The sequence below is a fragment of the Chionomys nivalis genome, chromosome 5 (genome assembly GCF_950005125.1).
Source record: "Chionomys nivalis chromosome 5, mChiNiv1.1, whole genome shotgun sequence".
Lineage (NCBI taxonomy): Eukaryota > Metazoa > Chordata > Mammalia > Rodentia > Cricetidae > Chionomys > Chionomys nivalis.
The window spans coordinates 12261114-12288965 of record NC_080090.1 but is presented as its reverse complement, the minus strand read 5'-3'; the positions used below and the strand labels follow the sequence as shown (position 1 = coordinate 12288965).

At 40.4% G+C, this 27852-nt stretch overlaps 1 protein-coding gene across 6 annotated transcripts in view; it reads left to right on the top strand.

Moving 5' to 3' along the window:
* The window catches only part of Syt14 (synaptotagmin 14), a 161531-nt gene that overhangs the window by 4535 nt on the left and 129144 nt on the right, over nt 1-27852 (top strand). For all 6 annotated transcript variants that reach the window (XM_057770599.1, XM_057770598.1, XM_057770597.1 and 3 more), the window contains exon 2: nt 10896-10943. Coding sequence is in view for 2 of the 6 variants with exons in the window: in XM_057770598.1 (XP_057626581.1) it covers nt 10896-10943 (48 nt within the window). In the remaining 4 variants the exon portion in view is untranslated. The remainder of the gene's footprint in view (nt 1-10895; nt 10944-27852) is intronic.

The following is a 27852-nucleotide window of genomic DNA, read 5'->3' as shown; positions in this document are numbered from 1 at the left end:
CTTAAGTTGTAATCTATCCCTTATACTTTCCATACCTCCTTACTTTGTGCAGATTCACTGGATGAATGACATTCAAGCTAGAAACCTGGATATTAACTCCATCATATAGTTCACTAAATCCTTTCATGTCTGTATCTTAAATACATTTATTTTACTTAGTGTTTATATTTTTGCTCATATACTTATTAAAAACTGATTTACCAGCACTCAAGAGGCAGAGACAGGTGAATCTCTGTGAGTTCAAGGCCAGTTTGGTCTACAGAGTTAGTTCCAGGACACCCAAGGATGTTACTTAGTGAAACCCTATCTTGAAAAACCATAAAAAAAATCCAACAAAAAAACTCCCACAACAACCAAAACCCCCCAAAACCCAAGTCCCTGCAGAAAGAAATGATTTGTTTCTTTTTTTTTCTTTTCTTTTGGATTTTTCGAGACAGAGTTTCTCCGTAGCTTTTGGTTCCTGTCCTGGAACTAGCTCTTGTAGACCAGGCTGGCCTCAAACTCACGGAGATCTGCCTGTCTCTGCCTCCCGAGTGCTGGGATTAAAGGTGTGCGCCACCACCGCCCGGCTTGCGCCACCACCTTTTAATTTATTTTTCCATTCAAAAATTTACACTTCCTCCTCTCCTCCCATTCCCCTCCCCCATTCACCCTCCTCCCTCCCTCTCCCTCAAGAGAGGGCAGGAAAGCCTGCCCTGTGGGAAGTCCAAGCCTGCCCCCCCACCCAGGCCTAAGAAGCCTAAATAGACTAGGGTCCCAAAAAGCCAGTACATGCAGTAGAAACAAGTCCCAGTGCCTTTATCAATGGCTTCTCAGTCAGCCCCCATTTTCAGCCACATTCAGAGAGTCCGGTTTGATCACATGCTCATTCAGTCCCGGTCCAGCTGGATTTGGTGAGCTCCCATTAGAACAGGCACACTGTCTCAGTGGGTGGACCAACCCCTCGCGGTCCAGACTTCCTTGCTCATCTTTTCCCTCCTTCTGCTCTTCAGCTGGACCTTGGGCACTCAGTCCAGTGCTCTGATGAGGGACTTTATCTCTATCTCCATCTGTAGCCGGATGAAGATTCTATGGTGATATTCGAGATAATCATCAGTGTGATAGTGGGGCAAGGCCAGTTTAGGCACCTTCTACTCTGCTGCCCAAGGACCTAGCTGGGGACATCCCTGTGGACACCTGGGATCCCCTCTAGAGCCAAGTCTCTTGCCAACCCTAAAATGGCTCCCTTAATGTAGATATCTTCTTCCCTGCTCCTATATCCGCCCTTCCTCCATCTCCACCCTCCCACTCCCCCAAGCACTCTCCAGTCTTTCCCTTTTCCCTTCTCTCTCCCTCCTCCCCTTCCTCCAGCCCCACCCCCTCCCCCATGCTCCCAACTTTTTCCTGGCAATCTTGTTTGCTTCCAATTTCCAGGAGGATCTATATATGTTTTTCTTTGAGTTCACCTTGTTATTTGGCTTCTTAGGCTTGTGAACTGTAAGCTTAATGTCCGTCCTTTGTTTATTTTATTTTATTAACATTTTTTCTCCCCAGTTTACATTTTTGAGATTACATGTAAATGAAGACTGTTTTCATTTCTCGGCTGCCCAGACCTGAATAATTGCACAGAAACTATATTAATTACAACATTGTTTGGCCAATGGCTTAGGCGTAATTCTAGCTAGCTTTTACATCTTAAATTAACCCATTTCTATTAGTCTATGTATTGCTCCGTGGCTGTGGTGTTACCTCATTTTCTACATGTCTTGTTTCCTTGGCAACTGACTTGCTTCTGTTTGACTCTGTCTACTCTCTCTATATATCTCTGTTCGGGTTTCCCTGCATGGCTTTACTCTGCTAAGCTATTGGCCAAAGCAGCTTCTTTATTAACCAATGGTAATAAAACACAGTCACAGCATACAGAGGGAAAAAACACATCAATTATACACCCCCGCCACATACACCCTTAGTAATACCTTACTTGAACCTAATAAATTGAAACTTTTGATTTATTATTTCTTTTTTAAATTTTTAATTTAGTTTATTTACTACATAGTTATATTTGAACATTTGCCATGTAAAACTAAACATTCCCTTTAAAATATAGACAGTTAAAAATAATGATAAATGAGTAATATAAGGATATAGTTAATGTTTAAATTTCTATTTTGCTGACACGGTGTAACATTAATAATATTCAATAATATCTTTTTTGTTTGATTGTTTTTATTTCATACATTTTTAATTAAAACATAAATACGTCATTTTCTTCCTCCCGGTTCCTCCCTGCACACCCTCCCTCCAATTCCTCCCATGTCCCCCAACTCCCAATTTGATAGCCTTTTTTTCCCCAATTATTCTGTTAAATATAGTTTGCATATATGTAAAAAAAATATAAATACAGCCTTCTGAGTCTGTTTTTGTTGTGTGTGTATATGATTTCAGAACTGACCAATTTATATTGGACAATCAACTAAGGGACTCATCCCTGGGAGAGACTAATTCTTCCTCTCTCTCAGTAGTCATCAGTTACAGAAATAGTGATAATATAGCAAGGTGTTATTTATTAACAAACTTCTAAAAGCCATACATATATTCAGAACAATTTCTTATTTTCATGATTTTAGGACCATGGTAGACTAAATCTTCAAAGTAGTATTTTGAGCTCACCATGAGATAAATATTAATGAAATATTAAATTATTTTCATTGTACCTTACTATACAGCAATGCATATTTATAGTTTAAAAAAAATTATCTGGCATAGCCAACACAGAAGGATTTTGTTTTATTTTCAGTTAATAGACCATGCTATGTGTGAGCACATACTTGGTAGGGATTTACTGTGTTGTGTTAGTAGCTTTCTAATAGTTTAAAACATTAAATAAAACTAAAATCTACAGAGTAGTCCAGTGACTGGAAAAGCGGACTAATTTGCCAGTAAATTTAATCTTATAAGGAAAAAATTGTATTTAGAAAAATTATTAATTAAATACATAGGGATTTATGTAGGTCAAATGAGAGATACTATGTTGAGCAAGCTTTTGTTTCTCCATTTTTCAAATTTAGCATATGGGTATGTGGGAGAGAGGAGAAGAGGAAGGAGCAGGAGATCGAGCAAGCACCCCTGTGGGCAGAGGCCTTGTGGCCATAGTTCCTCCAGTCCGCGCCTGGACATCTGCGTCCGCCGCAGGCTCTGGTGACGGCGCTCTCCTTGTCAGGCTAGCGCTGCTGTGCTTTAGATGCTGAGCCGTCTGGTTGACCTGACACACCATTGCTATCAAAATAGACTGGGCTGTTCGTGTGACGTTGTGGTAGTGGTGAGTATGTTCCCAAAGTTAGGCTGGGAGTTGAGTGTAGAAAGGCCTTTGACTTGTTCAGATTGTTTTAATTCTACTGTAATTGTATAGCAGTGGTGCCAATTTAGGAGGTAACTTTTAGAAGTTTGGAGGCCTATGGTTTTCCTTTAAGAAAAAAATTTAAAGTACAGCATGTGTGAGGGGCTAACATTCATTTTGGGATATTTACACAAGCTGGTTTTTGAAGTCCAGTGAAAACGGGTGCTGAAAAGAGAAAGAAACCATTCAGGAGTCTTCTGTTTCCTAGGCCTAAACGCTGACATTCTCTTTGAACTTCATGACTTTGGATTCCAGTCATCGACACCCACTTCTCCCTCTTATGGCAGAAAAACCTGCTGTGCTGTGTGTCATCATTTTTCCTATTAGTTGTGTACTTGGTTTTGGAAGTTTTCAAAACTGTATTGATCTGCCTGCAGCAGGCATTCCCATTTAGCAGAATGAGCGTGCAACATGAAAGCTATTTTTGTCCTGGGACTATTATCACCACTTTATAATAACTACGTTTCCTCACCGTAACTCCCATATAGACAAACACAGTTTGTAGAAGCCGTGCTAGATGATGCTGACGTTAGAAGTGAAGCCTGGCTCAGTCCAGAAAGCATGATCGTTTATAACACTGTGCTCTTAAAATTAGAGACCCAAACTAGGAAATGGCTTAAATTGGAGACTAATCTAAAAATACTTAACAAGTTGGAGGTCTAAATAGGTTAAGGTGATTTGGGACAGTTGGCAGCATAAACAAAACATGTTTAAAGTCTTTTCCTTATGTACAGTAAGTAGAAGAATTTACAGAACTTAAAGGTTGTGACTACTTTCATTGATGAAGTCCAGGGAAAAAAGTTTTTAGATGAGATGAAACATAAGACACTAGGTTTTCAGTGTCTGACCATGGAAAAACATTAGTGAAGCTTGTATGTGGAGGTGACCTAGGCCAGCGGTCAGAATCCAATAAAGTGAATTGTAAGGAAAACTCTTACAGGAGCTGAACCGTAGGTTTAATTCTCTCTTTGACACCTGCATGTACTCTGGTGCATTTTCCCTTCTGTGAAGTAGGGAAGTAGGTAATCTGTAATGATTTTTCTTCCCCTCACAAAAGTATCCAAGTTACTTATGAGGCATGTTCCCAGCTGTGTGTCCATTCATACAAACGCATGAAGGTACACAATCAACATGCATGTGCCCCACACCGACTATTATCTCCCCTGCTGCCACCATAGAGGACTGGACAGTCTCTCTTGTTCCTACCGGAGCTGCCCAAGAAGAACTGTGCTGATGACGGACAGGTCACCCGGTGCTCTGAATCCCAGGCAGCTAAGATCATTTCAAGACCAGTGCTTGTATTACCGCTAAAGACAGTTCTTAAATGAAGTTCGCTTTATATAAATTACCTTAAAGCACTCAAAAGCAAATTCATAATATTCCTATTTTTGTACAAATGGAAATGTCCATTTTAACTTCTTAATTAACTTCATTGGTTGTTAGCTACAATATTTGAATTTTTAAAACACTAATTAGCAGTCTTGGGAAACTTTAACCATTAGGGTTCTGCTTTGTTTGTACTGTAAAATAATGGGTTAGCTAGGTTTATTTACAAATTCTAGTCTGATATGTTAGTTATGTGATTGGTGTAGGAGCTCCTTCTGTTTATGTGTTGCTTTCACTGGATAATGAATAAAGAAACTGCCTTGACCTAGTTGATAGGGCGGAACTTAGGTGGAGGAGACAGAACTGAATGCTGGGAAGAAGGGCAGAGTCAGAGATGCCATGGATCTTCTGCCTGTGACGGACACTGGTTAGAATCTTGCCAGTAAGCCACAGTCACGTGTCGATACACAGATTAATGGAAATGGATTAAATTAATATGTAAGAGTTAGCTAATAAGAAGCTAAAGCTAATGACCAATCAGTGTTTTAGTTAATACAGTTTCTGTGTGGTTATTTCGGGTGTAAGCTAGCTGGGTGGACGGGTCAGAACAAGGGCCTTGCAACATGTGATTTTTTTTTCATTAAGTGCTTTGACAGATTGATAGTGGTCAGTTAACTAAGTTTAAGATGTAGTAATTATTTGGCTAGCTTTTAAAAACTGAAGTTCTTTTATTTAGTATAAATAAAGAAAATACTAATCAAAGATAGGGGCAGATGAGAGATGGTTCACTGGGTAAGGGTGCTTGTTACCATGCCGAATTTCCAGAGCCCACACGGTGGCATGAGAGTACCCACTCTCACATGATGTCCTCTGACTTTCACATGTGTCCTGTGCCAATCATGCACATTCATGGACACACACACACAATAAATAAATAAACAAATAAATAAGACTATTTATCTCTCTATATATATTAAAGTTAGTTTTTCTTGTCATTCCACAGGGTTTTGTTGTTATTGTTAATACTAAGCATTGTAAAGCCTGCTGTTATACTCAGGACTAGATGCATGAAATAAAACAACCAATTTACATTAAATATGTGGAGAGTTTAGTTTTAAGGATTTATTTTTATTTATTTATTTTGAAATAATGGAGAGAGAGAGAGAGAGAGAGAGAGAGAGAGAGAGAGAGAGAGAGAGAGAGAGAGAGAGAATTTGAATGTTGTAGATGTCTGCAAAGGCCGGAAGAGGGCATCAGATCCTGGGAACAGTTAGAAGTAGTTACAGGATCCAGACATGGGTCCCAGGAACTGAATTTTGGCAAGAACAGTATGTTTTTTAACCTCCTGAGTTGTCTCTCCAGCTCAAGAGAATCTTGCTTTAGTAATAGATGTTAAAAGGCACACTCTGGTTCCATGAGTAAAGCGTGTGACTAAAACTTAAGTTACCAATGTTGACATCTAAAGGATGCGGCTTAATTATTGTATAGGAAAAATAGTCCAACTAACTATGAAAACATCATAGGCCTCAATATAAATTATGGTTATTATTATCACATGGTTTTTCTAGTATCTTGAAAATAGTTCATTAAATTGAGTGAATACCTACTCCTTTGGCTAATGTCTTTCTTCTCAGTTTTAAAGGATGCTTTTCCAGCTATATTTCTTTCTAGCTCTTTAGCAAGTAGTTTGTTGTAGTTCCTTAGTAATATTACAGTTAGTACTATATTTGACAGTGGAGTTTTGCTCAATAATAATTCTTTTTTCAGCTTTAGCTTTTGTGTTTAGTGTTTCCCCTGCTAAACCTGTATTCCTGATGCTTTGTATTATTGTTATTGGTCCAGGAAGCAGGGACATTTTTACAACCAAATTAGACTATAGATCTAACCTACTTTGGTGATAGAAATACTGTTTTCTAGGTTTGTGTTTTTTGCTTCTTACATGACCCACTTTTAAAAATGAATATCACTTTTTAATTCTCACATAATTACTGTAGGAATTCTGTTTCTTGTAACTGAATTGTTCATAATAAGCTTCTATAATGAACTAAAATGCTTGCATAATTTAGTATTATTATGTAAAAATTAAGTAATTCATAGGTATAGTTGATAAGGTTAAACATACAGAGAATACTACAGAATTTTATTGAGCTTACATTAGAGTAGTGGCATTATGTTTTTGAGAGAAAGAAATACATATGTATAAGAGTAATCAGTATATTTATGAGCTATAATATTGTGTTTTTATATGTACAAAATTGTAGAATATTAAATCAAGACATGTCTGCCACTTTTCCTACTTACTCTTTGTGGTGAGAACATTTAAAACCTGCTGTCTCGTCAGTTTTTAAGACTATAATAAATTGTCATAAAACCATCATACCATTCAGTAGGTCACTGAAACACATTCCTCCAATGGGGTTTAATTTGTCTTCTGTGTCTGGCTTTTTTTCTCTCAGATTAGTGTTTTTACCGCTTGTCCCTATTGTTGCAAATATCCAAGTAGTTTTTGTAGAGACTATAGCATTCCATCGTGTGTGCATCCCGCAAAGGTATACCCAGTGGTTCTGGGTGTGTAGCCAGGAGAAAGGTGTGCATATGTGTATTAAAGAGACATACTTTAAATGGCCAATAGCAAAATTAATATAAACTCAAACTCGAGCCAGTCCAAATGTTTATGAACTAAAGTTTATGTATAACTATATACAGTCTTGTGCATATATTTATGTATATTTAAACACAGTAGAATTTTGTATAGCAATGAAAATGAATGAATCACAAGTAACACTGGGCTGATTTCACAAATGTATTGAAAATAATGAGACTTAAAAATGTCTATTATTTTATAAGCTTCCTGTTAGAAATCAGGAGAGTATTCTTTGTGTAAATTTGGGGGCAGTTTTTGTGAAGATGAGTTGACCTCGGAGTTGGTGGCTACCTGCTGTGTCTGCTGTGGTTTGCTGTGACTGGAGACATGCTCTATGATAACTGAGTGCGTGGGGCTTTATACATGTGTGCTCTCTCTTGTATTTATACATGTGTGTTCTCTCCTGTATTTATACATGTGTGTGCTCTCCTGTATTTATACATGTGTGTTCTCTCCTGTATTTATACATGTGTGTGCTCTCCTGTATTTATACATGTGTGCTCTCTCCTGTATTTATACATGTGTGCTCTCTCCTGTATTTATACACGTGTGCTCTCTCCTGTATTTATACATGTGTGCTCTCTCCTGTATTTATACATGTGTGTGCTCTCTCCTGTATTTATACATGTGTGCTCTCTCCTGTATTTATACATGTGTGCTCTCTCCTGTATTTATACATGTGTGTTCTCTCCTGTATTTATACATGTGTGCTCTCTCCTGTATTTATACACGTGTGTTCTCTCCTGTATTTATACATGTGTGCTCTCTCCTGTATTTATACATGTGTGCTCTCTCCTGTATTTATACATGTGTGCTCTCTCCTGTATTTATACATGTGTGCTCTCTCCTGTATTTATACATGTGTGCTCTCTCCTGTATTTATACATGTGTGCTCTCTTCTGTATTTATACATGTGTGAGCTCTCCTGTATTTATACATGTGTGAACTCTCCTGTATTTATACATGTGTGCTCTCTTCTGTATTTATACATGTGTGCTCTCTCCTGTATTTATACATGTGTGTGCTCTCCTGTATTTATACATGTGTATGCTCTCCTGTATTTATACATGTGTGTGCTCTACTGTATTTATACATGTGTGCTTTCCTGTATTTATACATGTGTGTGCTCTCCTGTATTTATACATGTGTGCACTCTCCTTTACTTATACATGTGTGTGCTCTCTTATATTTATACAGGTGTGTACCCTCCTGTATTTATACATGTGTGCTCTCTCCTGTATTTATACATGTGTGCTCTCTCCTGTATTTATACATGTGTGCTCTCTTCTGTATTTATACATGTGTGAGCTCTCCTGTATTTATACATGTGTGAACTCTCCTGTATTTATACATGTGTGCTCTCTTCTGTATTTATACATGTGTGCTCTCTCCTGTATTTATACATGTGTGTGCTCTCCTGTATTTATACATGTGTGTTCTCTCCTGTATTTATACATGTGTGTGCTCTCCTGTATTTATACATGTGTGCTCTCTCCTGTATTTATACATGTGTGCTCTCTCCTGTATTTATACATGTGTGCTCTCTCCTGTATTTATACATGTGTGCTCTCTCCTGTATTTATACATGTGTGTGCTCTCTCCTGTATTTATACATGTGTGCTCTCTCCTGTATTTATACATGTGTGCTCTCTCCTGTATTTATACATGTGTGTTCTCTCCTGTATTTATACATGTGTGCTCTCTCCTGTATTTATACACGTGTGTTCTCTCCTGTATTTATACATGTGTGCTCTCTCCTGTATTTATACATGTGTGCTCTCTCCTGTATTTATACATGTGTGCTCTCTCCTGTATTTATACATGTGTGCTCTCTCCTGTATTTATACATGTGTGCTCTCTCCTGTATTTATACATGTGTGCTCTCTTCTGTATTTATACATGTGTGAGCTCTCCTGTATTTATACATGTGTGAACTCTCCTGTATTTATACATGTGTGCTCTCTTCTGTATTTATACATGTGTGCTCTCTCCTGTATTTATACATGTGTGTGCTCTCCTGTATTTATACATGTGTATGCTCTCCTGTATTTATACATGTGTGTGCTCTACTGTATTTATACATGTGTGCTTTCCTGTATTTATACATGTGTGTGCTCTCCTGTATTTATACATGTGTGCACTCTCCTTTACTTATACATGTGTGTGCTCTCTTATATTTATACAGGTGTGTACCCTCCTGTATTTATACATGTGTGTGCTCTCCTGTATTTATACATGTGTGTGCTCTCCTGTACTTATACATGTGTGTGCTCTCCTGTATTTATACATGTGTGTGCTCTCCTGTACTTATACATGTGTGTGCTCTGCTGTACTTATAAATGTGTGCGCTCTCCTGTATTTATACATGTGTGTGCTCTCCTGTATTTATACATGTGTGCGCTCTCCTGTATTTATACATGTGTGCGTTCTCTGTATTTATACATGTGCGCGCTCTCCTGTATTTATACGTGTGCGCGCTCTTCTGTATTTATACGTGTGTGTGCTCTCCTGTATTTATTCGTGTGTGTGCTCTCCTGTATTTACACATGTGTGCGCTCTCCTGTATTTATACGTGTGTGTGCTCTTCTGTATTTAGACATGTGTGTGCTCTTCTGTATCTGTACATGTGTGTGCTCTCCTGTATCTGTACATGTGTGTGCTCTCCTGTATTTATACATGTGTGTGCTCTTCTGTATTTAAACATATGTGCACTCCTGTATTTATACATGTGTGTGCTCTCCTGTATTTATACATGTGTGCGCTCTCCTGTATTTATACATGTGTGTGCTCTCCTGTATTTATACGTGTGTGCACTCTCCTGTATTTATACATATGTGCACTCTTCTGTATTTATACATGTGTGTGCTCTCCTGTATTTATACATGTCTGCGCTCTCCTTTTTTTGTATTTTCCTCTGTGATAACTGAGTGAGTGGGGCTTCATACACGTGTGCGCTCACCTGTATTTGTGTTTTCCTGACAACCATGTTGGAAAATGAGATTGGGGGAAATGTTTTCCAAAGACATAACAGTTTTTTGGGGGGGATGGGGCTATATTGTCATTATGTTTTTATACTGTTATCTATTGTTTGTCTTCTTACAAATTTATAAGAGTGGGTAGCCACACTTCCCTTTATCCCTTATGTGGTAATATAACTGGTGCATCTACAGGGTTGACAGTTAAAGTAACGGCCTGTGTATGCCAGGGCTCCGATACAAAGTGGGTCCTTCCTTGCTGTGCTTCTTTCCAGGTAATAGGAAGGGGATAGGAGATGGTGATGCAGTCTCTCCTTTCCAGAATGTTTCCAGCTGGAATAACCTACCAAATGAGGAAGTGTCATCTTTCCACAAATAAAGCCTTCATTTCTGGATTTTTTAGAAAAATTTAGGCTGTAATATTTAGTTTCATTAACCTTCAAGAAAATAATTAGGGAGCTTTTTCCTAAGATCATTTTTAGGTACCTATTTGGCATGGTTCTTTGTAACAGTAAAATTTAGGCCATTGTCTGCATTTTTGTTGCTAATAAACTTTTTTTTTTTTTTTAAATAGGTGGAGAGAGAACCTGTGGAGTACATGAACTCATCTGTATTAGAAAAGGTAGGCCAATGCTCTGCATGGATGTTTAAATACTAAGTGAATACTTTCTAGGATATAGTACATTTTAGTATGATAATTTGGCCATATAAGGCATGAATTTAAGAGATATCAGTACTCATCCACTATGGATTTGAACAGCTGGAGTCCACGTTGCTTATTACGTGACTACTGAGGGTTGCATATTTTCTTTTGATGAACTAATAAAGTCTGGTTTCTTTATTTTCTTTTATTTATTTATTTATTTATTTTTTTCTGTCCCCTTCCAGAATATGGGTACTGGGTGCATATGGGCCTCTAGTTGGCTTCTGTTCTGTTACTGTACCCTATCAGAATAATGTGAACGGTTGGTTGAAATTCAAATTGGGAACATATACAAAGCCCAGACAACCACATGGCACCAACAACTGCCTCTGCTTCCTTTAGAAGGAGCCACTTGGCATCTAGGTAGCTCAGCAAGGCAGCCAAGGAAGGGTAATTCAGGTATTTAGGTGGAAGGCAAGGAACCTGGTGTTCTCTAGGTTTTAAGAAACTTGAGCCGGGCGATGGTGGCGCACGCCTTTAATCCCAGCACTTGGGAGGCAGAGGCAGGTGGATCTCTGTGAGTTCGAGACCAGCCTGGTCTACAAGAGCTAGTTCCAGGACAGGCTCCAAAACCACAGAGAAACCCTGTCTCGAAAAACCAAAACCAAAAAAAAAAAAAAAAAAAAGAAGAAAAAAAAAGAAACTTGGCTCTGGGCACTGTGAAGAGAGGAGACCTGGAGAAAGGGCAAGAGGGAGGGAAAAACCTTCATTCCCTGACCGCTCCTGCTGGGGTCTCAGCAAAGAACATGTCTTTCTTTTCTCTGTGCAACTGAGCTGGCACTCCTGAGTTTGGCCAGAAGCCCAAAGCCCACCCTGACCTTCCACCTTGAAGAGGTTAGAGCAGTGTCTGAGATCTGGTACAGCGGACGCGCCAGCGAAATGCCAGTTATTTTCAGTCTTGACAGCTCTGGAAAACCTTTAACTGCTCTGGAATTGGAAAAAAAATTTTTTTAAACCTTCTTGGGTGAATCCTTGTGATTATCACTATGTGGTTATGCTAATTAATTTATGGGTCACTACCTGTAGTGCTGTCGTTTAAAGACAATCTACTTTCTTCGTTAACATGTAGGTTATTGTATCTTTCCTCTGGTACTAGAAAGGGAGAAATTGAAGTCAGTTTTCTGGATTTGTGCATCTTACAAAAAATAGTGAAGATCAAATTTATATATTTTTATGTAAATTATCTTGTGTTATATTTTATTTATTTTGTGCTTCAAATTATTTTAGTTCTATTGAGAGTTTTAGTAATTTTATAGTGATTATTATCTTGTCCCAGTAAACTTATTGAAATTGTTTTACTTGAGGGTCAGCAAACGTTGCTATACAGATCATTTGGAATCATAATCAAAAGCCTGAGAAGCAATTCAGTTGGAATCAAAAGCAACTTCAGCAGTGCTCAGGTGAAGGCAGCTGGCAGGAAACTGAGTGGGACACTGGGGAGAGGCGGTCAGGACAGCTGGTGATCTTAATAGACCACGTAACCTGGCTGAATGTTCCTCCTCTTAGCTAGGGTTGTTGCTCACATTACTTTGTATTTAACCAGCCTTTCTACTTTTCTTTGTGCTATGGAATCTTCATTCTGTGATTATTTATGTACTTTTGAGATTGGATCTTAGGTGGCTCAGGGTAGCCTTGAATTCACTGTGTAACAGAGAAAGATTTTTGAGCTCCTGATCTTCTACACCGACTGGCCAAGTGTTAGGATTACAGGTGTGTGCTGGTGCCGTGCCTGATTTTACACATTGCTGGCGTTGAGCCCAGGGCTTCACGTGTGCTAAGCAAGTACTCTACTACTGAGCTACTTTAGCCCAGTTAACATTTAAAAAAATTATTCACATTGTAATCACTTTATGAAAAAAATGTTTAGATCTTTATTTCTTCAGCATTTAATGGTATTCTATTCTGATGTTTCATAAATGTTTAAGCATTTAAGACTGAAGGCTAATACTTCCTCATTTTAAGCTAGACTTACATAGACCAGAGCATATGAAGGTTATACAAACTAAAATCATAGTAATTAGTGCCAGTTATTCTGATAAGATGACACCAAATCAGCCCTCCCTTTGTTTTCTTGAGGTAGCTGTTCATATATCCCATGCTGGCCTTCAATTTACTGGGTGTCTGAGGCCAGCATTAAATTTCTGAAACTTCTACCTCCACCTCACAGTGCTAGGATGTCAAGAAGGTGCCCCCATGCCATGTTCAGTGGTGAATTTCTCTTTCCTTGTGCATTCTGTCTCCTGCTGGATGCTCTCTGTCTGCAGCACAGACTGTATGAGAATATAGCGCTTGACTAACTTCACCGTCTTCCCTTCTGTGGTTTCTATCTAGTTGTGCTAATTTGAATGTTCCTTGAAGAAAGTCAACGTGGATGGCCTTTAAGTTCTTGCTCTTTTTCTAACTTCTGGATATTTTTATTTGAGGTCAATAGAATAGCAGACTGACTCATCTAAAAGACTGTCTTAATTCTTAAGTGAGCCTTCTTCACCTTCTAGTGAAGCCCTTCTCATCTCAGCTGTGAGTAGCACTCCCTGCTTGCTTAGGTCCTAACTTAGGATCGTCCCATGTCCAATCAGTCTCCTATCTCCCACTTGTACTGTGTAGCTGTCAGGTGTACTCGCAGTGCATCTTTAGTCCACCCCCCTCCCCCATCCTGTTGTTGTCGTTGTAGTCTTGAATATTTCCTTTTGCTTAGCCCACTGGAGTCGTTTTCTTTTTCTTATTTACATGCTTACCTTGTTGTAGTAAGCATCAGTGATTTTTAAAAATGTAAATTATATTATATCACTTTGATGGTTGGAATTGTTCTGTGGATTTCCAGTGTACCTGGAATAAAATTAAAGTGTTTCACCCAATCCACAAAGCAGCAACTTTGAGTTCAGAATGTCAACTACATATCATCAGCTCAGAGGTATAAACCATTTCTGCAAAAGTGTGTATGAAAACTTACTACTGGAGACCTGTGGGTAGGGAGACTCTGAAGAGGAATATTGCTTTTAAGATTAAAAGCTTATGATTATATACCTGCTAGAAATTGCAAACTTGCCTTCCTTGTATATATTTGTCTTAGTTATTTGTTGTTATGGTGATAAATTATGCTCAGCAAAAGCAGCTTCAGGGAAACGTGCTTATTTTGGTTCACAGCTGGTCACGTTGTATGTGCAGTCAGAAAATAGGAGAGGAATGATGTCTCAGCCAACTTGCTCCTTTCTATGCAACTCAAGACCCAAGCTTAAGGAATGGTGGTACCCACTATTAGCGTGGGTCTTCCTACATCTGATAACCTAGTCAAGGTAATCTTCCACAGATCTGTCCAGAGACTGAACTAAATAATCCTGGGGTCCATTCCTGCTGTGTAGGAGCCCTGCTTGCTTGCTTTCTCTTAAATTCCCACTTTTCAACCTATAATAAAGTATTTTCAACTTCAAAATAAATTAAAAAATTATCCTAATAGGTGTGTGTATGTGTGTGTGTAGTTTTACATCCTTGCTGATTCCATATCCTGTCAAGTTGACAGTGAACAATAATATTGTTCACAATATGCTTTTGTGTTCCTACCAGAAACGAATGAACTCCTTGCTCTATCAGCAGTGTCTTTTGGAGATTTTTGTTGTTATTGCTGCTGTTGATCTGATGGTAGAAAAGTGTAGTTCGGTGTCATTTCACTCTTCTTAGTAGAAGGCCTGTGTCTGAGCTGTTTACAGAGTGCACCAATGATCTGAAGAGTGCCAGAAGAACCTGCTGCTTCAGGAAGGTCTACTTCTGCTCCATAGCTTCTCACCCTGCAATATGTGCTAAATTAGGGTCCATTTAATCTTTGAACTTAATTTTAAATGAATTATATTGTCATCTAAACATACCACCACTGTATATCAGATTATTTTGATTCCATCATGGGAAACAAGAATTATGGACCTGAAGCATGAGCCTCAGAACAAAGGTGTTTTGTAGACAAGGATGGGAGAGTGGTGAAAGCGGGACAATCTAGGACAGTGTCCAGAGTAGGCAGATCTGAGGTGTGCCAAGGGCAAGCTATTTATAGAACACTGTTTCTGTTTAATGGTGCAGCTGAGAGCGATTGTGTGAGGTGCTGCTGTGTGTGGAGCTGCTGTGCGCTGCTGTGCGGTGCTGCTGTGTGGTCCTGTGCGGTGCTGCTGTGCTGTGCTGTGCTGCTGTACGGTGCTGTGCAGTGCTGCTGTGTGCTGCTGTGCGGTGCTGCTGTACGGTGCTGCTTGGTGCTGTGCTGCTTGGTGCTGTGCTGCTGTACGGTGCTGCTGTGCGGTGCTGTGCGGTGCTGCTGTGTGCTGCTGTGTGTTGCTGTGCGGTGCTGCTGTGTTGTGCTGCTGTGTGCTGCTGTGCTGTGCTGCTGTGTGCTGCTGTGCGGTGCTGTGCAGTGCTGCTGTGCGGTGCTGTGCGATGCTGCTGTGCTGCTGTGCGGTGCTGTGCAGTGCTGCTGTACTGCTGTGCGGTGCTGTGTGCTGCTGTGCGGTGCTGTGCTGTGCTGCTGTGCGTTGCTGCTCTGCGGTGCTGTGCTGCTGTACGGTGCTGCTGTGTGCTGCTGTGCGGTGCTGTGCAGTGTTGCTGTGCAGTGCTGCTGTGTTGCTGTGTGGCGCTGCTGTGCTGCTGTGCGTTGTCATGTGTGGCCTCTGCTGTGTAGCGCTCTGCTTTCTCCTAAGTGTAAACTCTAGCCCCACCCTATTCTTCTGAGGTGGGATAAACAAAGGAGGCTGAGATGAAAGAGAAAGGATGTTTAGTAATATAGTCTGCTGTGTGTGCAGAATGTGGACCTTTCCACCAACACCCCCGTGTATGTATGAACATGTGTGTGCAGGCGTATTTGGAAGACAGAGGTCCTTATTAGATGTCTTCTTGTGTTGCTCTCTGCTTTATTTTTTGAGAAACATCTCTTACTGAACATGGAGCTTGCTGATTTGTCTAAGCAAGCTGGACAGCAAGCCCTGGGGATATTGCCTGTCTCTACTTCCATAGCACTAGAATTACAGGCATTTCCTACCAATTCCAGTTTTCATGTGGGCACTGGGGATCTGAATGCATGTTCTCATGCCTGCCATGGTAGGAACTTTACTAACTTAACTATCTCCCTAACTCCCCCTCCTTTTTTTCTTTCAAATTTGTCTTGTATGTCCACTTTATTGTATCTTCTTCACCCTGATAGCCGTTTGCTCTTTGGTGAAAGAGAGAAGAATTAGATTCCATTGCCCCATGAAAGGCAGCAGTGGTAGACAGACACTTTTAGAAGCCTGCTCTCTTTCTGTGTGTGTGTGTGTGTGTGTCTAGTTATTTCCTTCTGTAGTGGATGGAAAGCAAGAGTGTCTTGAAGGCCTGAAGGTTATGAAGTAGAGGATGGGTTTCTTGTCTTGTATGTGTTGGTATATATTTAATACTTTAGCATTTGTCTATTTGTGGGCACTGTTCTAACTGCTGGGAATTTTGTGGTTAATAAATGACAAATGTTCTGGTCTCCTGTAGCTTATAATGCTTGGACTAACAGGATATAGACAAGAAACAAATCAAATAATTCTAAAATATCTGTAATTGCTGTAAAAACAGTAGAATACAATGATGTGTGTGTGTTTGTGTGTGTGTGACCGTGAGGAGAGGAGTAGGAAAAGAGAGAGAGAGTCCTACTGACTTCAGAAAGAACAGTTTAGTCAGGTAAGATCTTTCTGAGAAGATAGAATTAAAATTTTTATTTTAGATTTTTGAATTTTATTTTGCAATATAAATGTTTTGCCTGTGTGTATGTGTGTATGTATGTATACCATGTGCGTGTTTGGTGCTCACGATGTCAGAAGAAGGCATCAGTTCCTTTGGAAATGGAGTTAGAGGTAGCTGCGAGTCACCACATGAATGCTGGGAACCAAACCCAGGTTCTCTGCAAGAGCAACAAATGCTCTTACTCCTTGAGCCATTTCTCTAGCCCATGAGAAGATACTATTTAAGCTGAGGGAAGAGGTCTGCCTGGTGAGGAAGAAACACAAGGATAGGGGAAGTCAGTTACTGAGCTGGAAAGCACAGATGCCCTGAGGCGAGAACAAGGCTGTGGCTCTTTAAGGCTCTAAGTAGTGAGTGTGCATGGGAAGGTTCATGGAATAAAGTGGGGGAGGCCTGGGGTGTCTGGATTGTATAAAACTTGCGACCTGTTTCACTGCACACAATGAGATGCAAATGCGGAACTAGGCAGGAAGTGAAGTGATTTACTCTTAATAGTTGTTTGTTTAATTGTGTGTGTGTTCATACACGTGTATGTGCATGTGCAGACACACACCTGAATCAGGTGCCTGTGGAGACCAGAGGCGCTGATCTGGAGTTATGAGAGGTTATGGGTGGCCCCCACATGGATCCTCTACAAGAGCAGTGTCTGCTCATAACCACAGAGCCATCTCTCCAATACCATAACTTACTCTCATACATGTCCAGTAAGGGGATGAGAGTTGATGTTGGAAGATCATTAGGAAGCTCTTGCTGATTTCAGGCAAGAAATGATGAGGCTTGGATTCCTTTGGTGTCCGTGCCGGTGCAGAGAAGTGCTTGGTTCAGGGTGGCTTTTAAAGGTAGAGTCCTCAAAACTTGAACTTGGATTCATGTTGAAATGTGTAAGAAATGACCACAACCTGTGCTTTGGGAGCACTCTTGATGGAGATACTGCTGACTGACGTGGGGCAGGCTGAGGGAAGCAGAAGTGGGCTCGTGGGGGTGCAAGAAGTCACTTGTTCCATTTTGGACATGTTGAGTTCTAGGTGCTCACTAAACATTGATTGATGATGTTAGGAAGGTATTTGGATATCAAAATCTGAAATTAGGATAGCAAATGGGAAATTGGGGGATATGGTATTGAGAGCCAGGGTACCAGTTGAGGTCATCCTGAAATTGAGTTATATAGAAAGACAAAGGCTATTGATTTATACATGATTGCTGATTTATCTAAAAATGAAAATACATTAGTGTGTAGTTCATCTCTGAAGACAAGTTGATTGCTTTAGTGAACTTAATTTAAAAAGACAATTAATGATTGTATTAGGGATAATTATTTGATTTTTCAATGACTTAACCAAAATAATATTTTCTTTTCTCTCTTTTTTAAACTTTTGTTAATTCTTTATGGATTTCATATCATGCATTCTGATCCCATTTGTCTTCTAGTCTCCTAGAATCTGCCCTCTGCCCTTGTAACCTCCCCACCCCCCAATCAAAACTAAATTTAAAAGAAAAACTAAAACCAAAACCAAAACAACAAAAGAAGAAGAATTTTGTGGAAGCTGTAGTGTGGTCTGTTGAGACACAGTTTTTACCTTTTAGTCCGTTCTCTTTACTTACAAGTGTTCTTTACCAGGAACCAAGGCCTCTGGTTTCTGCTACATCACCAATAATGAGCTCTCACTGGGGCTCCTCTCGGATATACTGTTGTTGTCTTGGGCCGTGGAGATCCTGCTGTTTTGAATCTGTAGATTCACCTCCTTTGTTATGATTTTGCACTGGAAAGGGACCTTGGTGGCCAGTGGGTCCAAGCCACAGTGGTGAGAACTCACTGCGATTCCCTGTGCTAGAGACCTTGGCAGGTGAGACACAAATGTGCCATGTGGGCAAAGCTTAAGTGATTGAGATAAAGGGAATGGGGGAGGGAAGAGAGAAAAGGAGAAGGGGAGAGAAAAAGAGAGAGAGAGAGGGAGAGGGAGAGGGAGAGGGAGAGAGAGAGGGAGAGAGAGAGAGAGAGAGAGAGAGAGAGAGAGAGAGAGAGAGAGAGAGAGAGAGAGAGAGAGAGAGAGGAGAGATGGGGGAGGAAGAACAGAAAGAAGAAGGAGCTTTGTTTGGATGCTAACATTCCTTTCTTCTTTATTTATTAAAAAAAAAGGTGAGGAGTTAGGTGTGACAGAGAAGTGAGGGCACAGAGTTCTTGAGACTACTTCCTGCCTCTGGGGCATCAACCATCTTTGGGGGACCTGAGAAAGCTGGGGTGCTGGCCATGTCCTAGGGTTTCACTTAACTGTCCAGGCTCTGTGGAACTGTCTAGCCCCTCTTGAATCTAACAAAATGTTGGCAGAGCAGAGGACAAGGTTAAGTTTAGGAAGATCTTTTTCCTTAGGTCCTGGTAATTGAGGGTGTGTATGTATGAAGACCAGTGTAAAGGGGGGAGGCTTATGGTATTTAGGTCCAATTGGAGGGGGTGCATCTAACCTGTTTGTGGTGAATCCAAGTTGACTTCCTGAAACTTACAAGAATTCTTTGAGTTTGTGAAAACATAAGTTTTAGACAGATTAACATTCCCACTGTTTATAGTCTGCATTGAAATTGACATTGTAGAAACTGCATGCCAAAAAAAAAAAAAAAAAAAAAAAACCTGTGACAGATGTTTTTTGCACAATGAAAAGTATCTTTGAGGTCTATAGTTAGGAAACCAGCAACGGGAATTTGAAATCTTGAGCTTGTGGCTATGATGATAGTGATATAGTATGGTGTTTAGTACTCTGCCAGAGTTGGATGAATAGCTTATTAGAACTTTATTGATTAATGTTAAGACTATGGACCCTTGGAGTCCTAATATAACAGTAGCATACTGAGAGAGAACAATCTGGAACATGTTTTATTCTTTTAAACATCTCAAATCACTTTCTCTTTTCAGCACTAAAGCCTTTTTGCCTTTTATCCTCAGACCTTTATAACTTGCATTTACACACCTTAACAACAGCCTGACAGTTAGCTGAAAAATTCCTTTTATTAGTTGTGTTCATAGTTATCTATGACTCGTGTATATCACTTGATGAGTTATAAGTTCTGTGAATATGTATGAATATGTACATGTGCATATTCTAACACACACATACATTTTGGAAAGTGCTTTTTATGTAGTATCATTTTTGCCTTGTAGGTGTCTCTTTATTCAAGAATGTCCCATCACCTTGCATTCTGTTTCTTTGATGTTTATTAGTTTAGATATTTTATGAACTCCAAATTAAAATAATAGACCTCAAGTAGGTGACTATTGGTTAATAGGTGTTGATACTTTTGAGTATTACTCTAGTTTTTGGGCACAGGACTCCTGCTCTATTAGTTTCTTCTTTATACCAAATCCATCTTTATGTAGTTCATCGTTTGCCTGGTATATATGCATATTAGCAACATATATTCCAGTGTAATGAGAGTCCTTTAGAACCTGTAGAAAACAGAAGATCTTTGTAGTGGTTAGAGGATAAAGGATATGGTGGTTTGAATAAGAATGGCCCCCATAGACTCATATATTTGAATGATTAGTCATCAGGGAGTGACACTATTTGAGAAGGATTAGTAGATGTGGCCTTGTTGGAGGAAATGTGTCACTGGGGGTGGGCTTTGAAGTTCCAAAAACACATGCCAAGTTCGGTCTGTCTCTGCTTGCTACCTGTGGATCAGGATGTAGCTCTCAGCTTCAACTCCAGCATCTGCCTGCATGCCCCATGCTCCCCACCATGATGATAATAGGCTAAACCTCTGAAACTGTAAGCAAACCTCTAACTAAATGCTTTCTTTTTTTTTTTTTTTAATTTTTTTTTAACTTTTTCTTTTTTTTTTTTTTTTTTTTTTACTTATTTATTTATTTTTATTCTTTTTTAATTAAAATTTCCACCTGCTCCCCATTTCCCATTTCCCTCCCCTCCTCCCAAATATTGCCCTCCCCCCACTTCCCTCCCCCTATCCCCACTCCTCTTCTCCTCCCCCCACTCCATTCCCCCTCCCTCTCGATACTGAAGAGCAGTCCAAATTCCCTGCCCTGCGGGAAGACCAAGGTCCTTCTATCTACGTCCAGAAAGGTGAGCGTCCAAACAGGCTAAGCTCCCACAAAGCCAGTTCATGCATTAGGATCGAAACCTAGTGCCATTGTCCTTGGCTTCTCATCAGTCTTCATTGACCGCCATGCTCAGAGAGTCCGGAATCAAGCCATGCTTATTCAGTCCCAGACCAGCTGGCCTTGGTGGGCTCCCAATAAATCAGTTCCACTGTCACAGTGGGTGGGTGCATCCCTCGTGGTCCTGATTTTTTGCTCATGTTCTCCCTCCTTCTGCTCCTCATTTGGACCTTAAGAGCTCAGACCGTTGCTCCAAATTGAGACTCTGTCTCTACCTCGATCCATCGCCAGATGAAGGTTCTAAGGTGATATGCAAGATATTCATCAGTATAGGATAGGGTCATTTCAGGTTCCCTCTCCTTAGTTGCCCAAGGTACCAGCTGGGGACATATTCCTGGACACCTGCGAACCCCTCAAGAGTCAAGTCTCTTGCCAACCCTAAGATGGCTCCCTTAGATAGGATATATACTTCGCTGCTCCCGTATCCATCCTTCCTATATCCCAACCATCCCAATCCTCCGAGCTCCTCCCATCCTCCCCTTCTCATATTTCTCATCCCATTTCCCCTTTGCCCCATGCCACCTCACCCGCAAGTTCCCAGTTTTTGCCCTGGAATCTTGTCTACTTCACCCTCTCCATGCGGATGACTATATGATTTTCTTTGGGTTCACTTTCTTATTTAGCTTCTATAGGATCACACATTATATGCTTAATGTCTTTTATTTTATGGCTAGAAACCGATTATGAGTGAGTACATCCCATGTTCCTCTTTTTGAGTCTGGGATACCTCACTCAGGATAGTGTTTTCTATTTCCATCCATTTGCACGCAAAATTCGAGAAGTCATTGTTTTTTACTGCTGAGTAGTACTCTAATATGTATATATTCCACACTTTCTTCATCCATTCCTCTATTGAAGGGCATCTAGGTTGTTTCCAGGTTTTGGCTATTACAAACAATGCTGCACTAAGACAAAAAGGCAACCCACTGACTGGGAGAAGATCTTCACTAACCCTGCAACAGACAAAGGTCTGATCACCAAAATATATAAAGAACTCAAGAAACTAAACTTTAAAATGCTAATGAACCCAATAAAAAAATGGGGCACTGATCTGAACAGAGAATTCTCAACAGAAGAAATTCAAATGGCCAAAAGACACCTAAGGTCATGCTCAACCTCCTTAGCGATAAGGGAAATGCAAATTAAAACAACTTTGAGATACCATCTTACACCTGTCAGAATGGCTAAAATCAAGAACACCAATGATAGCCTTTGCTGGAGAGGTTGTGGAGAAAGAGGCACACTCATTCATTGCTGGTGGGAATGCAAACTTGTGCAACCACTTTGGAAATCAGTGTGGCGATTTCTCAGGAAATTTGGGATCAACCTACCCCAAGATCCAGTAATACCACTATTGGGAATATACCCAAGAGATGCCACATCAAATGACAAAAGTATCTGTTCAACTATGTTCATAGCAGCATTGTTTGTAAATGCTTTCTTTTTTAAGAGTTGCTGTGGCAATGATATCTCTTTACCGCAACAGAACAGTGACTAAGACAGAAGATATCAGTGAAGAACTTTGGAAAATACTTTTTTAACTCTAGAAATAAGAATGGGGATTGAGCTAGGTGTGTGCATGCCTTTACTTCCAGCTCTTGGGAGACTGAGACAGGTAGATCTCCAAGTTCAAGACTAGCCTGTTCGACAGAGCTAGTTCCTGGACAACCAGCACCACACAAAGAAACTTCGTCTTGAAACATGCTCCCCCCCCCCCGCCCTGCAATGGGTATTGAGAGTTTAGCTCTGTGCTAGAGCAGTTGTCTAGCATGAGTGAGATTGTATCTTTGATTGTGAGTACCACAAAAATAAATGAATAAAAAAAATGGAGCACAGAGTGTGACTGAATGAAAAGCCAGCACTGCTAAATATTTTTAAAAAATTGTTTCTGCTTGGTGGGTGTCATGACCCATGCCTGTAATTTCTTCACTTGGGAGGCTAGGGCAGGAAGATTTCTGCAAATTTAAGGGCAGCCTGAGTGATCCTGTGATACCCTGTCAAACACAAAAGAAAGCAAGCCTAAAGACTTAGTATTCTTCTGTTCCCATGATAAAAACATGATGTTTAAAGAAGAGAGAGAGTTTATTTTATCTTATGGTTCCAGAGGGATAAGAGTCCAGGATGGTGGAGTGGAGCCATGGCAGCCAATAGCAGGCATGGCGGCAGGAACAGGAAGCTGAGAGCTCACATGCTTTACTGCTGTCATAAAGGAGAGCAAACTGGCTATAGGACAAGGCCTCCTCCCAGTGACATACAACCCTTTAGCAACCAAGGGTCAAATGTCTAAGAATATGGAGACATTCTCATTCAAACCACTACACTGGCTTAGCTAAGTCTATAAATTTGTTATTGACTATAGTTTTTCTTCATTAGAGAGAAGTCATTTGTTTAAGCCACTGACTATAAACTTTTGGCCATGCTTGGAAATGACGATACAGATAAGCTTTCTAATCAGTTCTGTTTGGACCAAGATTGTATGGAATGTAGACTGATCACCTGGGCTTTTTATTGGTGTTGCTGTGTTACAGGGATGGAACAAGCTTGTGTACCAGGCAAACACTGCATTAATTTACAGCACCATCCGTTGTGATTCTCTGCATGTTGTTCTTAACTTCTCTAGGTGCTCTTTTTCAACAATTTTTTTTTTCAATTTTGTTGAAATAGTATTTCTCTGTGTAACACTGACTGGCCTAGAACTCACTGTGTAAACCACGCTGACCTCAAATTTATGGCAGTCCTGCCTTAGTCTCAAAAATGCTGGGAATCAAAACATGAGCCACCATCTTTGGTTTACTCTGAAGTCTAAGTAATATTTACAATTTCTTTTAAATATGAACATAAATAACTAAAAATCTCATAAGTAAACACTTTATTATGTGTATGTCTGTCTACCTGAGAGCAACCACTGATAAAGGATTGAGCATGGTAGTGGAAGGGTTACATGTTGTGTGCTGGTTTAGATACTGCATCTGTTCAGACCTTTTTACCTCTTATGCTTCTACACAGATGTATTGGGATAAGCAGCTCAAAGCAATAACTAGGCATAGAAGTGAAGAGAGTTTAGAGACAGCAGCTGGAATGCTTGTCCTTGTTAGAGTTCCAGAAGAGACTCACCCAAGTGCTGTTTGTCCAGGCTTATAGCCACAAAAGGAATTTCTGTGCATTGTCCTTTTTTACAATAAGCTGATGACTATTGCTTTATAAATAGTGTCTTAGGGTTTTCTATTGTTGTCAAGAGACACCATGATCATGGCAACTTTTCTAAGGAAAACATTTAATTGGGGTGGCTCGCTTACAGTTTCAGAGGTTCAGTCCATTATCATCATGGCAGGGAATATGGCAGCGTGCAGGCAGATGTGCTGGCTGATCTTGACTTGCAGGCAGTAGGAAGTCAGCTCACTCACTGAGCAGTGTAATCTGAGCATATGAAACCTCAAAGCCTGTCCCCACAGTGACACACTTCCTCCAACAAGGCCAACCCACTCCAACAAAGCCACGCCTCCTAATAGTGACACTCCCTTTGGGATCCATTTTCTTTCAAACCACCACAAATAGGAATCCAGTTTTCAGGTTTTAACATCTCTATTTTGTGAAACTGAGGTTTTCATCTTTTATCATCTTTACCTCAGAGTCTCTTCTCAGCTAAGTAGACAGATACTATCTTTCTTCTGCCCCTCAGGTGGATCCTGTGTCCTTTCTTCTTTTGGCACTATTCTTAGTGGTCTCTTTTTTGGGGGGCGGGAATTGGGAGAGTATATGAAAATATATGAATTGTCATAGCCAGTTTGAAAATTATACATTAATAATATTTTTCAAAGCATTTATTATTATTTGTGTGTGTGAGAGAGTATGAGAGAGAGAGAGAGAGAGAGAGAGAGAGAGAGAGAGAGAGAGTTTGTGTGTGAGCCATAGCACATGTGTGGAGGTCAGAGGACAGCATTTGATAGTTGGTTTTCTCTTGCCACTGTGGGACAATGGTCTTGTACACTGGAAAGAGGTTTAATAAAATATTCTTTGGCCAGTAGCCAAGCAGGAAGTATAGGCAGGGCGACCAGAACAGGAGAATTCTGGGAAGAAGAAAGGCTCAGTCTACAGTCATCACCCAGACACAGAGGAAGCAAGATAAGAATGCCTTACTGATAAAAGATACCAAGCCATGTGGCTGACACAGACAAGAATTATGGGTTAGTGTAGGATGTAAGAGTTAATAAGAAGCCTGAGCTAATAGGCCAACCAGTTTATAATTAATGTAGACCTCTGTGTGTTTCTTTGGGGCTGAATGGCTGTGAGATTGGGCAGGACAGAAACCTCTGTCAACTGGTTCTGAGGATTGAACTCAGGTTGCCAGGCTTGTGTGCAAGTGCTTTTATCTGCTGAGTCCCATTGCTAACTCTGTGCAGCTATATTATAATTTTGTGCTTAGTGATTGAGCTTGCTTGACTTTTGCTATAGTTCCAGGTATCCAGAGAAAAGAGTAAGAAACAGCCTTTCCTTTCTATTTTTTACTGGGAAGCAAATGATGGGAATTAGAATTTGGGGTATATATATTAAATTTCCAATGTGCTTCATCCAAGCTGGGCAACTGAATAAGCCAGTGCTGGAATCAACCAGTTTTCAAAGGCAAAAGCTTTAGCTAGTTCACAGTTGAGGAGGTTCACAGTTCAGGAACAGCCTGGCCCATTGGCCTCTGGCTAGAGAGGACTTTGCTGTGTGTGAGTAGAAAGAAATGACAGACAGATGGCCCCACAGTCCTATGTAAGGGCATGCTTCTTCTCCCCAGTGATATAAGGACCTCCTCAAGTCTCACAATTCAGGTTTTAACACTTTCCAGTAGGGTTGTTCTAGGTATCAAGTCTTTAAGACATAGGCCTTTGGCAGATATTTAGCATCCAAACCATAGTACTATTAATGCCATAAATACAAATTTCACAAGACTTCTGTGAGGACCAAATAAAATAAAGTAGCCAGTAAAATGTATATTTCTTTCTTTATTGCAAACCTCTGTAAAATCAGAGAAAGTTGCACCTTACAATATTCAATGGCACAGAATAAACGAGAGAGGAACAGTGGGGTAGCAAGGAGAGACTGGACTGATGCAAGACTAAAGCCCAGCAGGGTAAACATCAACTTCTTTAGCACCGTATCTGGCATCTAAGGTACACAGTGGAATTATCTGACCTCCAACGTACTTGGAATCCTTAGCCTCAGTGGCCCTTCCAATTGTGGCCCACCTGGCCTCTCTCTTGGGCCACCTGTACTTAGTGCCTGCAGCTTTTCTCAGCAAATGCCCCACATTTCTAGCATTCCCAACATCCTGGCTCTATTGCAACTTAGGCTTCGCCTTCACAGCTTCACTCATTGCTGTGTCAGCCACATTTTGCATGTCTGCTCCTGCAGCACACTGCCTGGGCTCACAGACGTTTCCCTGATTCTTGGTGCCTCAGATAACCCCTTCTTCTTGCGTCTGCACTGCTCTCAGAGTAGACTGTGCTGAGTTTTGCTGCTGACTTGAAATGTGCCAGGACCCTCTCAGACCATGGCTACAGTGCTTTCTTAGAGTTTGTGCAGCTTAACCTTAGAAAGTTTCTTTGAATGGCTCTTTTTATGAAGGGAACCTCTTAGCTTTCTCAGGCAGCTCTTCTTTGGAATGAAAGTTTTTTTCAAATGACTACATTTTTATGCCTTTGGAGTGTTGTCTGAGGCTGTCTTGTCTGGTTCCCGCAGTCATTAAGTCCCAATGAAATCACACAGAGGTCTACATTAGTTATAAACTGATTAGCCCATCAGCTCAGGCTTCTTATTAACTCTTTTTTTGTTTTGTTTTGTTTTGTTTTTTTCGAGACAGCGTTTCTCTGTGGTTTTGGAGCCTGTCCTGGAACTAGCTCTTGTAGACCAGGCTGGTCTCGAACTCACAGAGATCCGCCTGCCTCTGCCTCCCAAGTGCTGGGATTAAAGGTGTGCGCCACCACCGCCCGGCCTTATTAACTCTTATAACTTATATTAGCCCATTATTTTTGTCTATGTTAGCCACGTGGCTCAGTACCTTATTCAGCAAGGCAGTCACATTTTGCTTCTTCTGTGGCTGGGTCAGGACTGCAGAGGAACGGGCTTCCTTCTTCCCAGAATTCTCCTGTTCTCATTGACCCACCTCTACTTCCTGTCTGGTTGTCTCGCCTATACTTCCTGCCTGGCTACTGGCCAATCAGCATTTATTTAAAATATAGTTGGCAGAATACGGACCATTGTCCCACACCATTGAAGCCTTTAGGGAGTAACTGGGGGCTTTCCCTTGGGTGGCACCTTTTTTTTTTGTTCTACAACTAAGTGCGTGGTTTCTCTAATGATGATAATCTCCTTAGTAACCACCACCTTTTTTGCATTATTTGCCTTGTTCACAACTCTTAAAACTCTCTAGTTCTTTTGCTCACCAAAGTGCATATTTTTTCAAATTGCTTCTGCTCTATTTTTTGCTCTGTGTAGCTTTGACAATGAATCTAGCTAAGAGCAGCCAACGTTAACCATGCTTCAGACTGAATACTGTGCTGTCTTGAAATTTCCTCCATCAAATAAACTAATTCATTATTTTAAAGTCTTATATTAAGTCTTATTCACAATTTCAGAACATAGGCAACATACAGCCACATTCTTTGTGGGAATGTGACATGAATGGCCTCTAGTCCAATTACCCACAGATTTTTTTGGTCCCCATTTGAAATTCCCTGAATATAGTTTTTGCTGTCCCCATAACTATTGGGACTCTGGTAATCCAGATTCAACAGAATCACCCACTAAACTCTGTAACAGCACCTTAAAGCTGGTCTAGCCTGTGTCCCAAAGGCATACAAACTATTTGGGTTAATCACAGTGACAACCCCACTTTGGTACCAGTTTTCTGTATTAATAACTTTTCTCATTGCTGTAAACAAA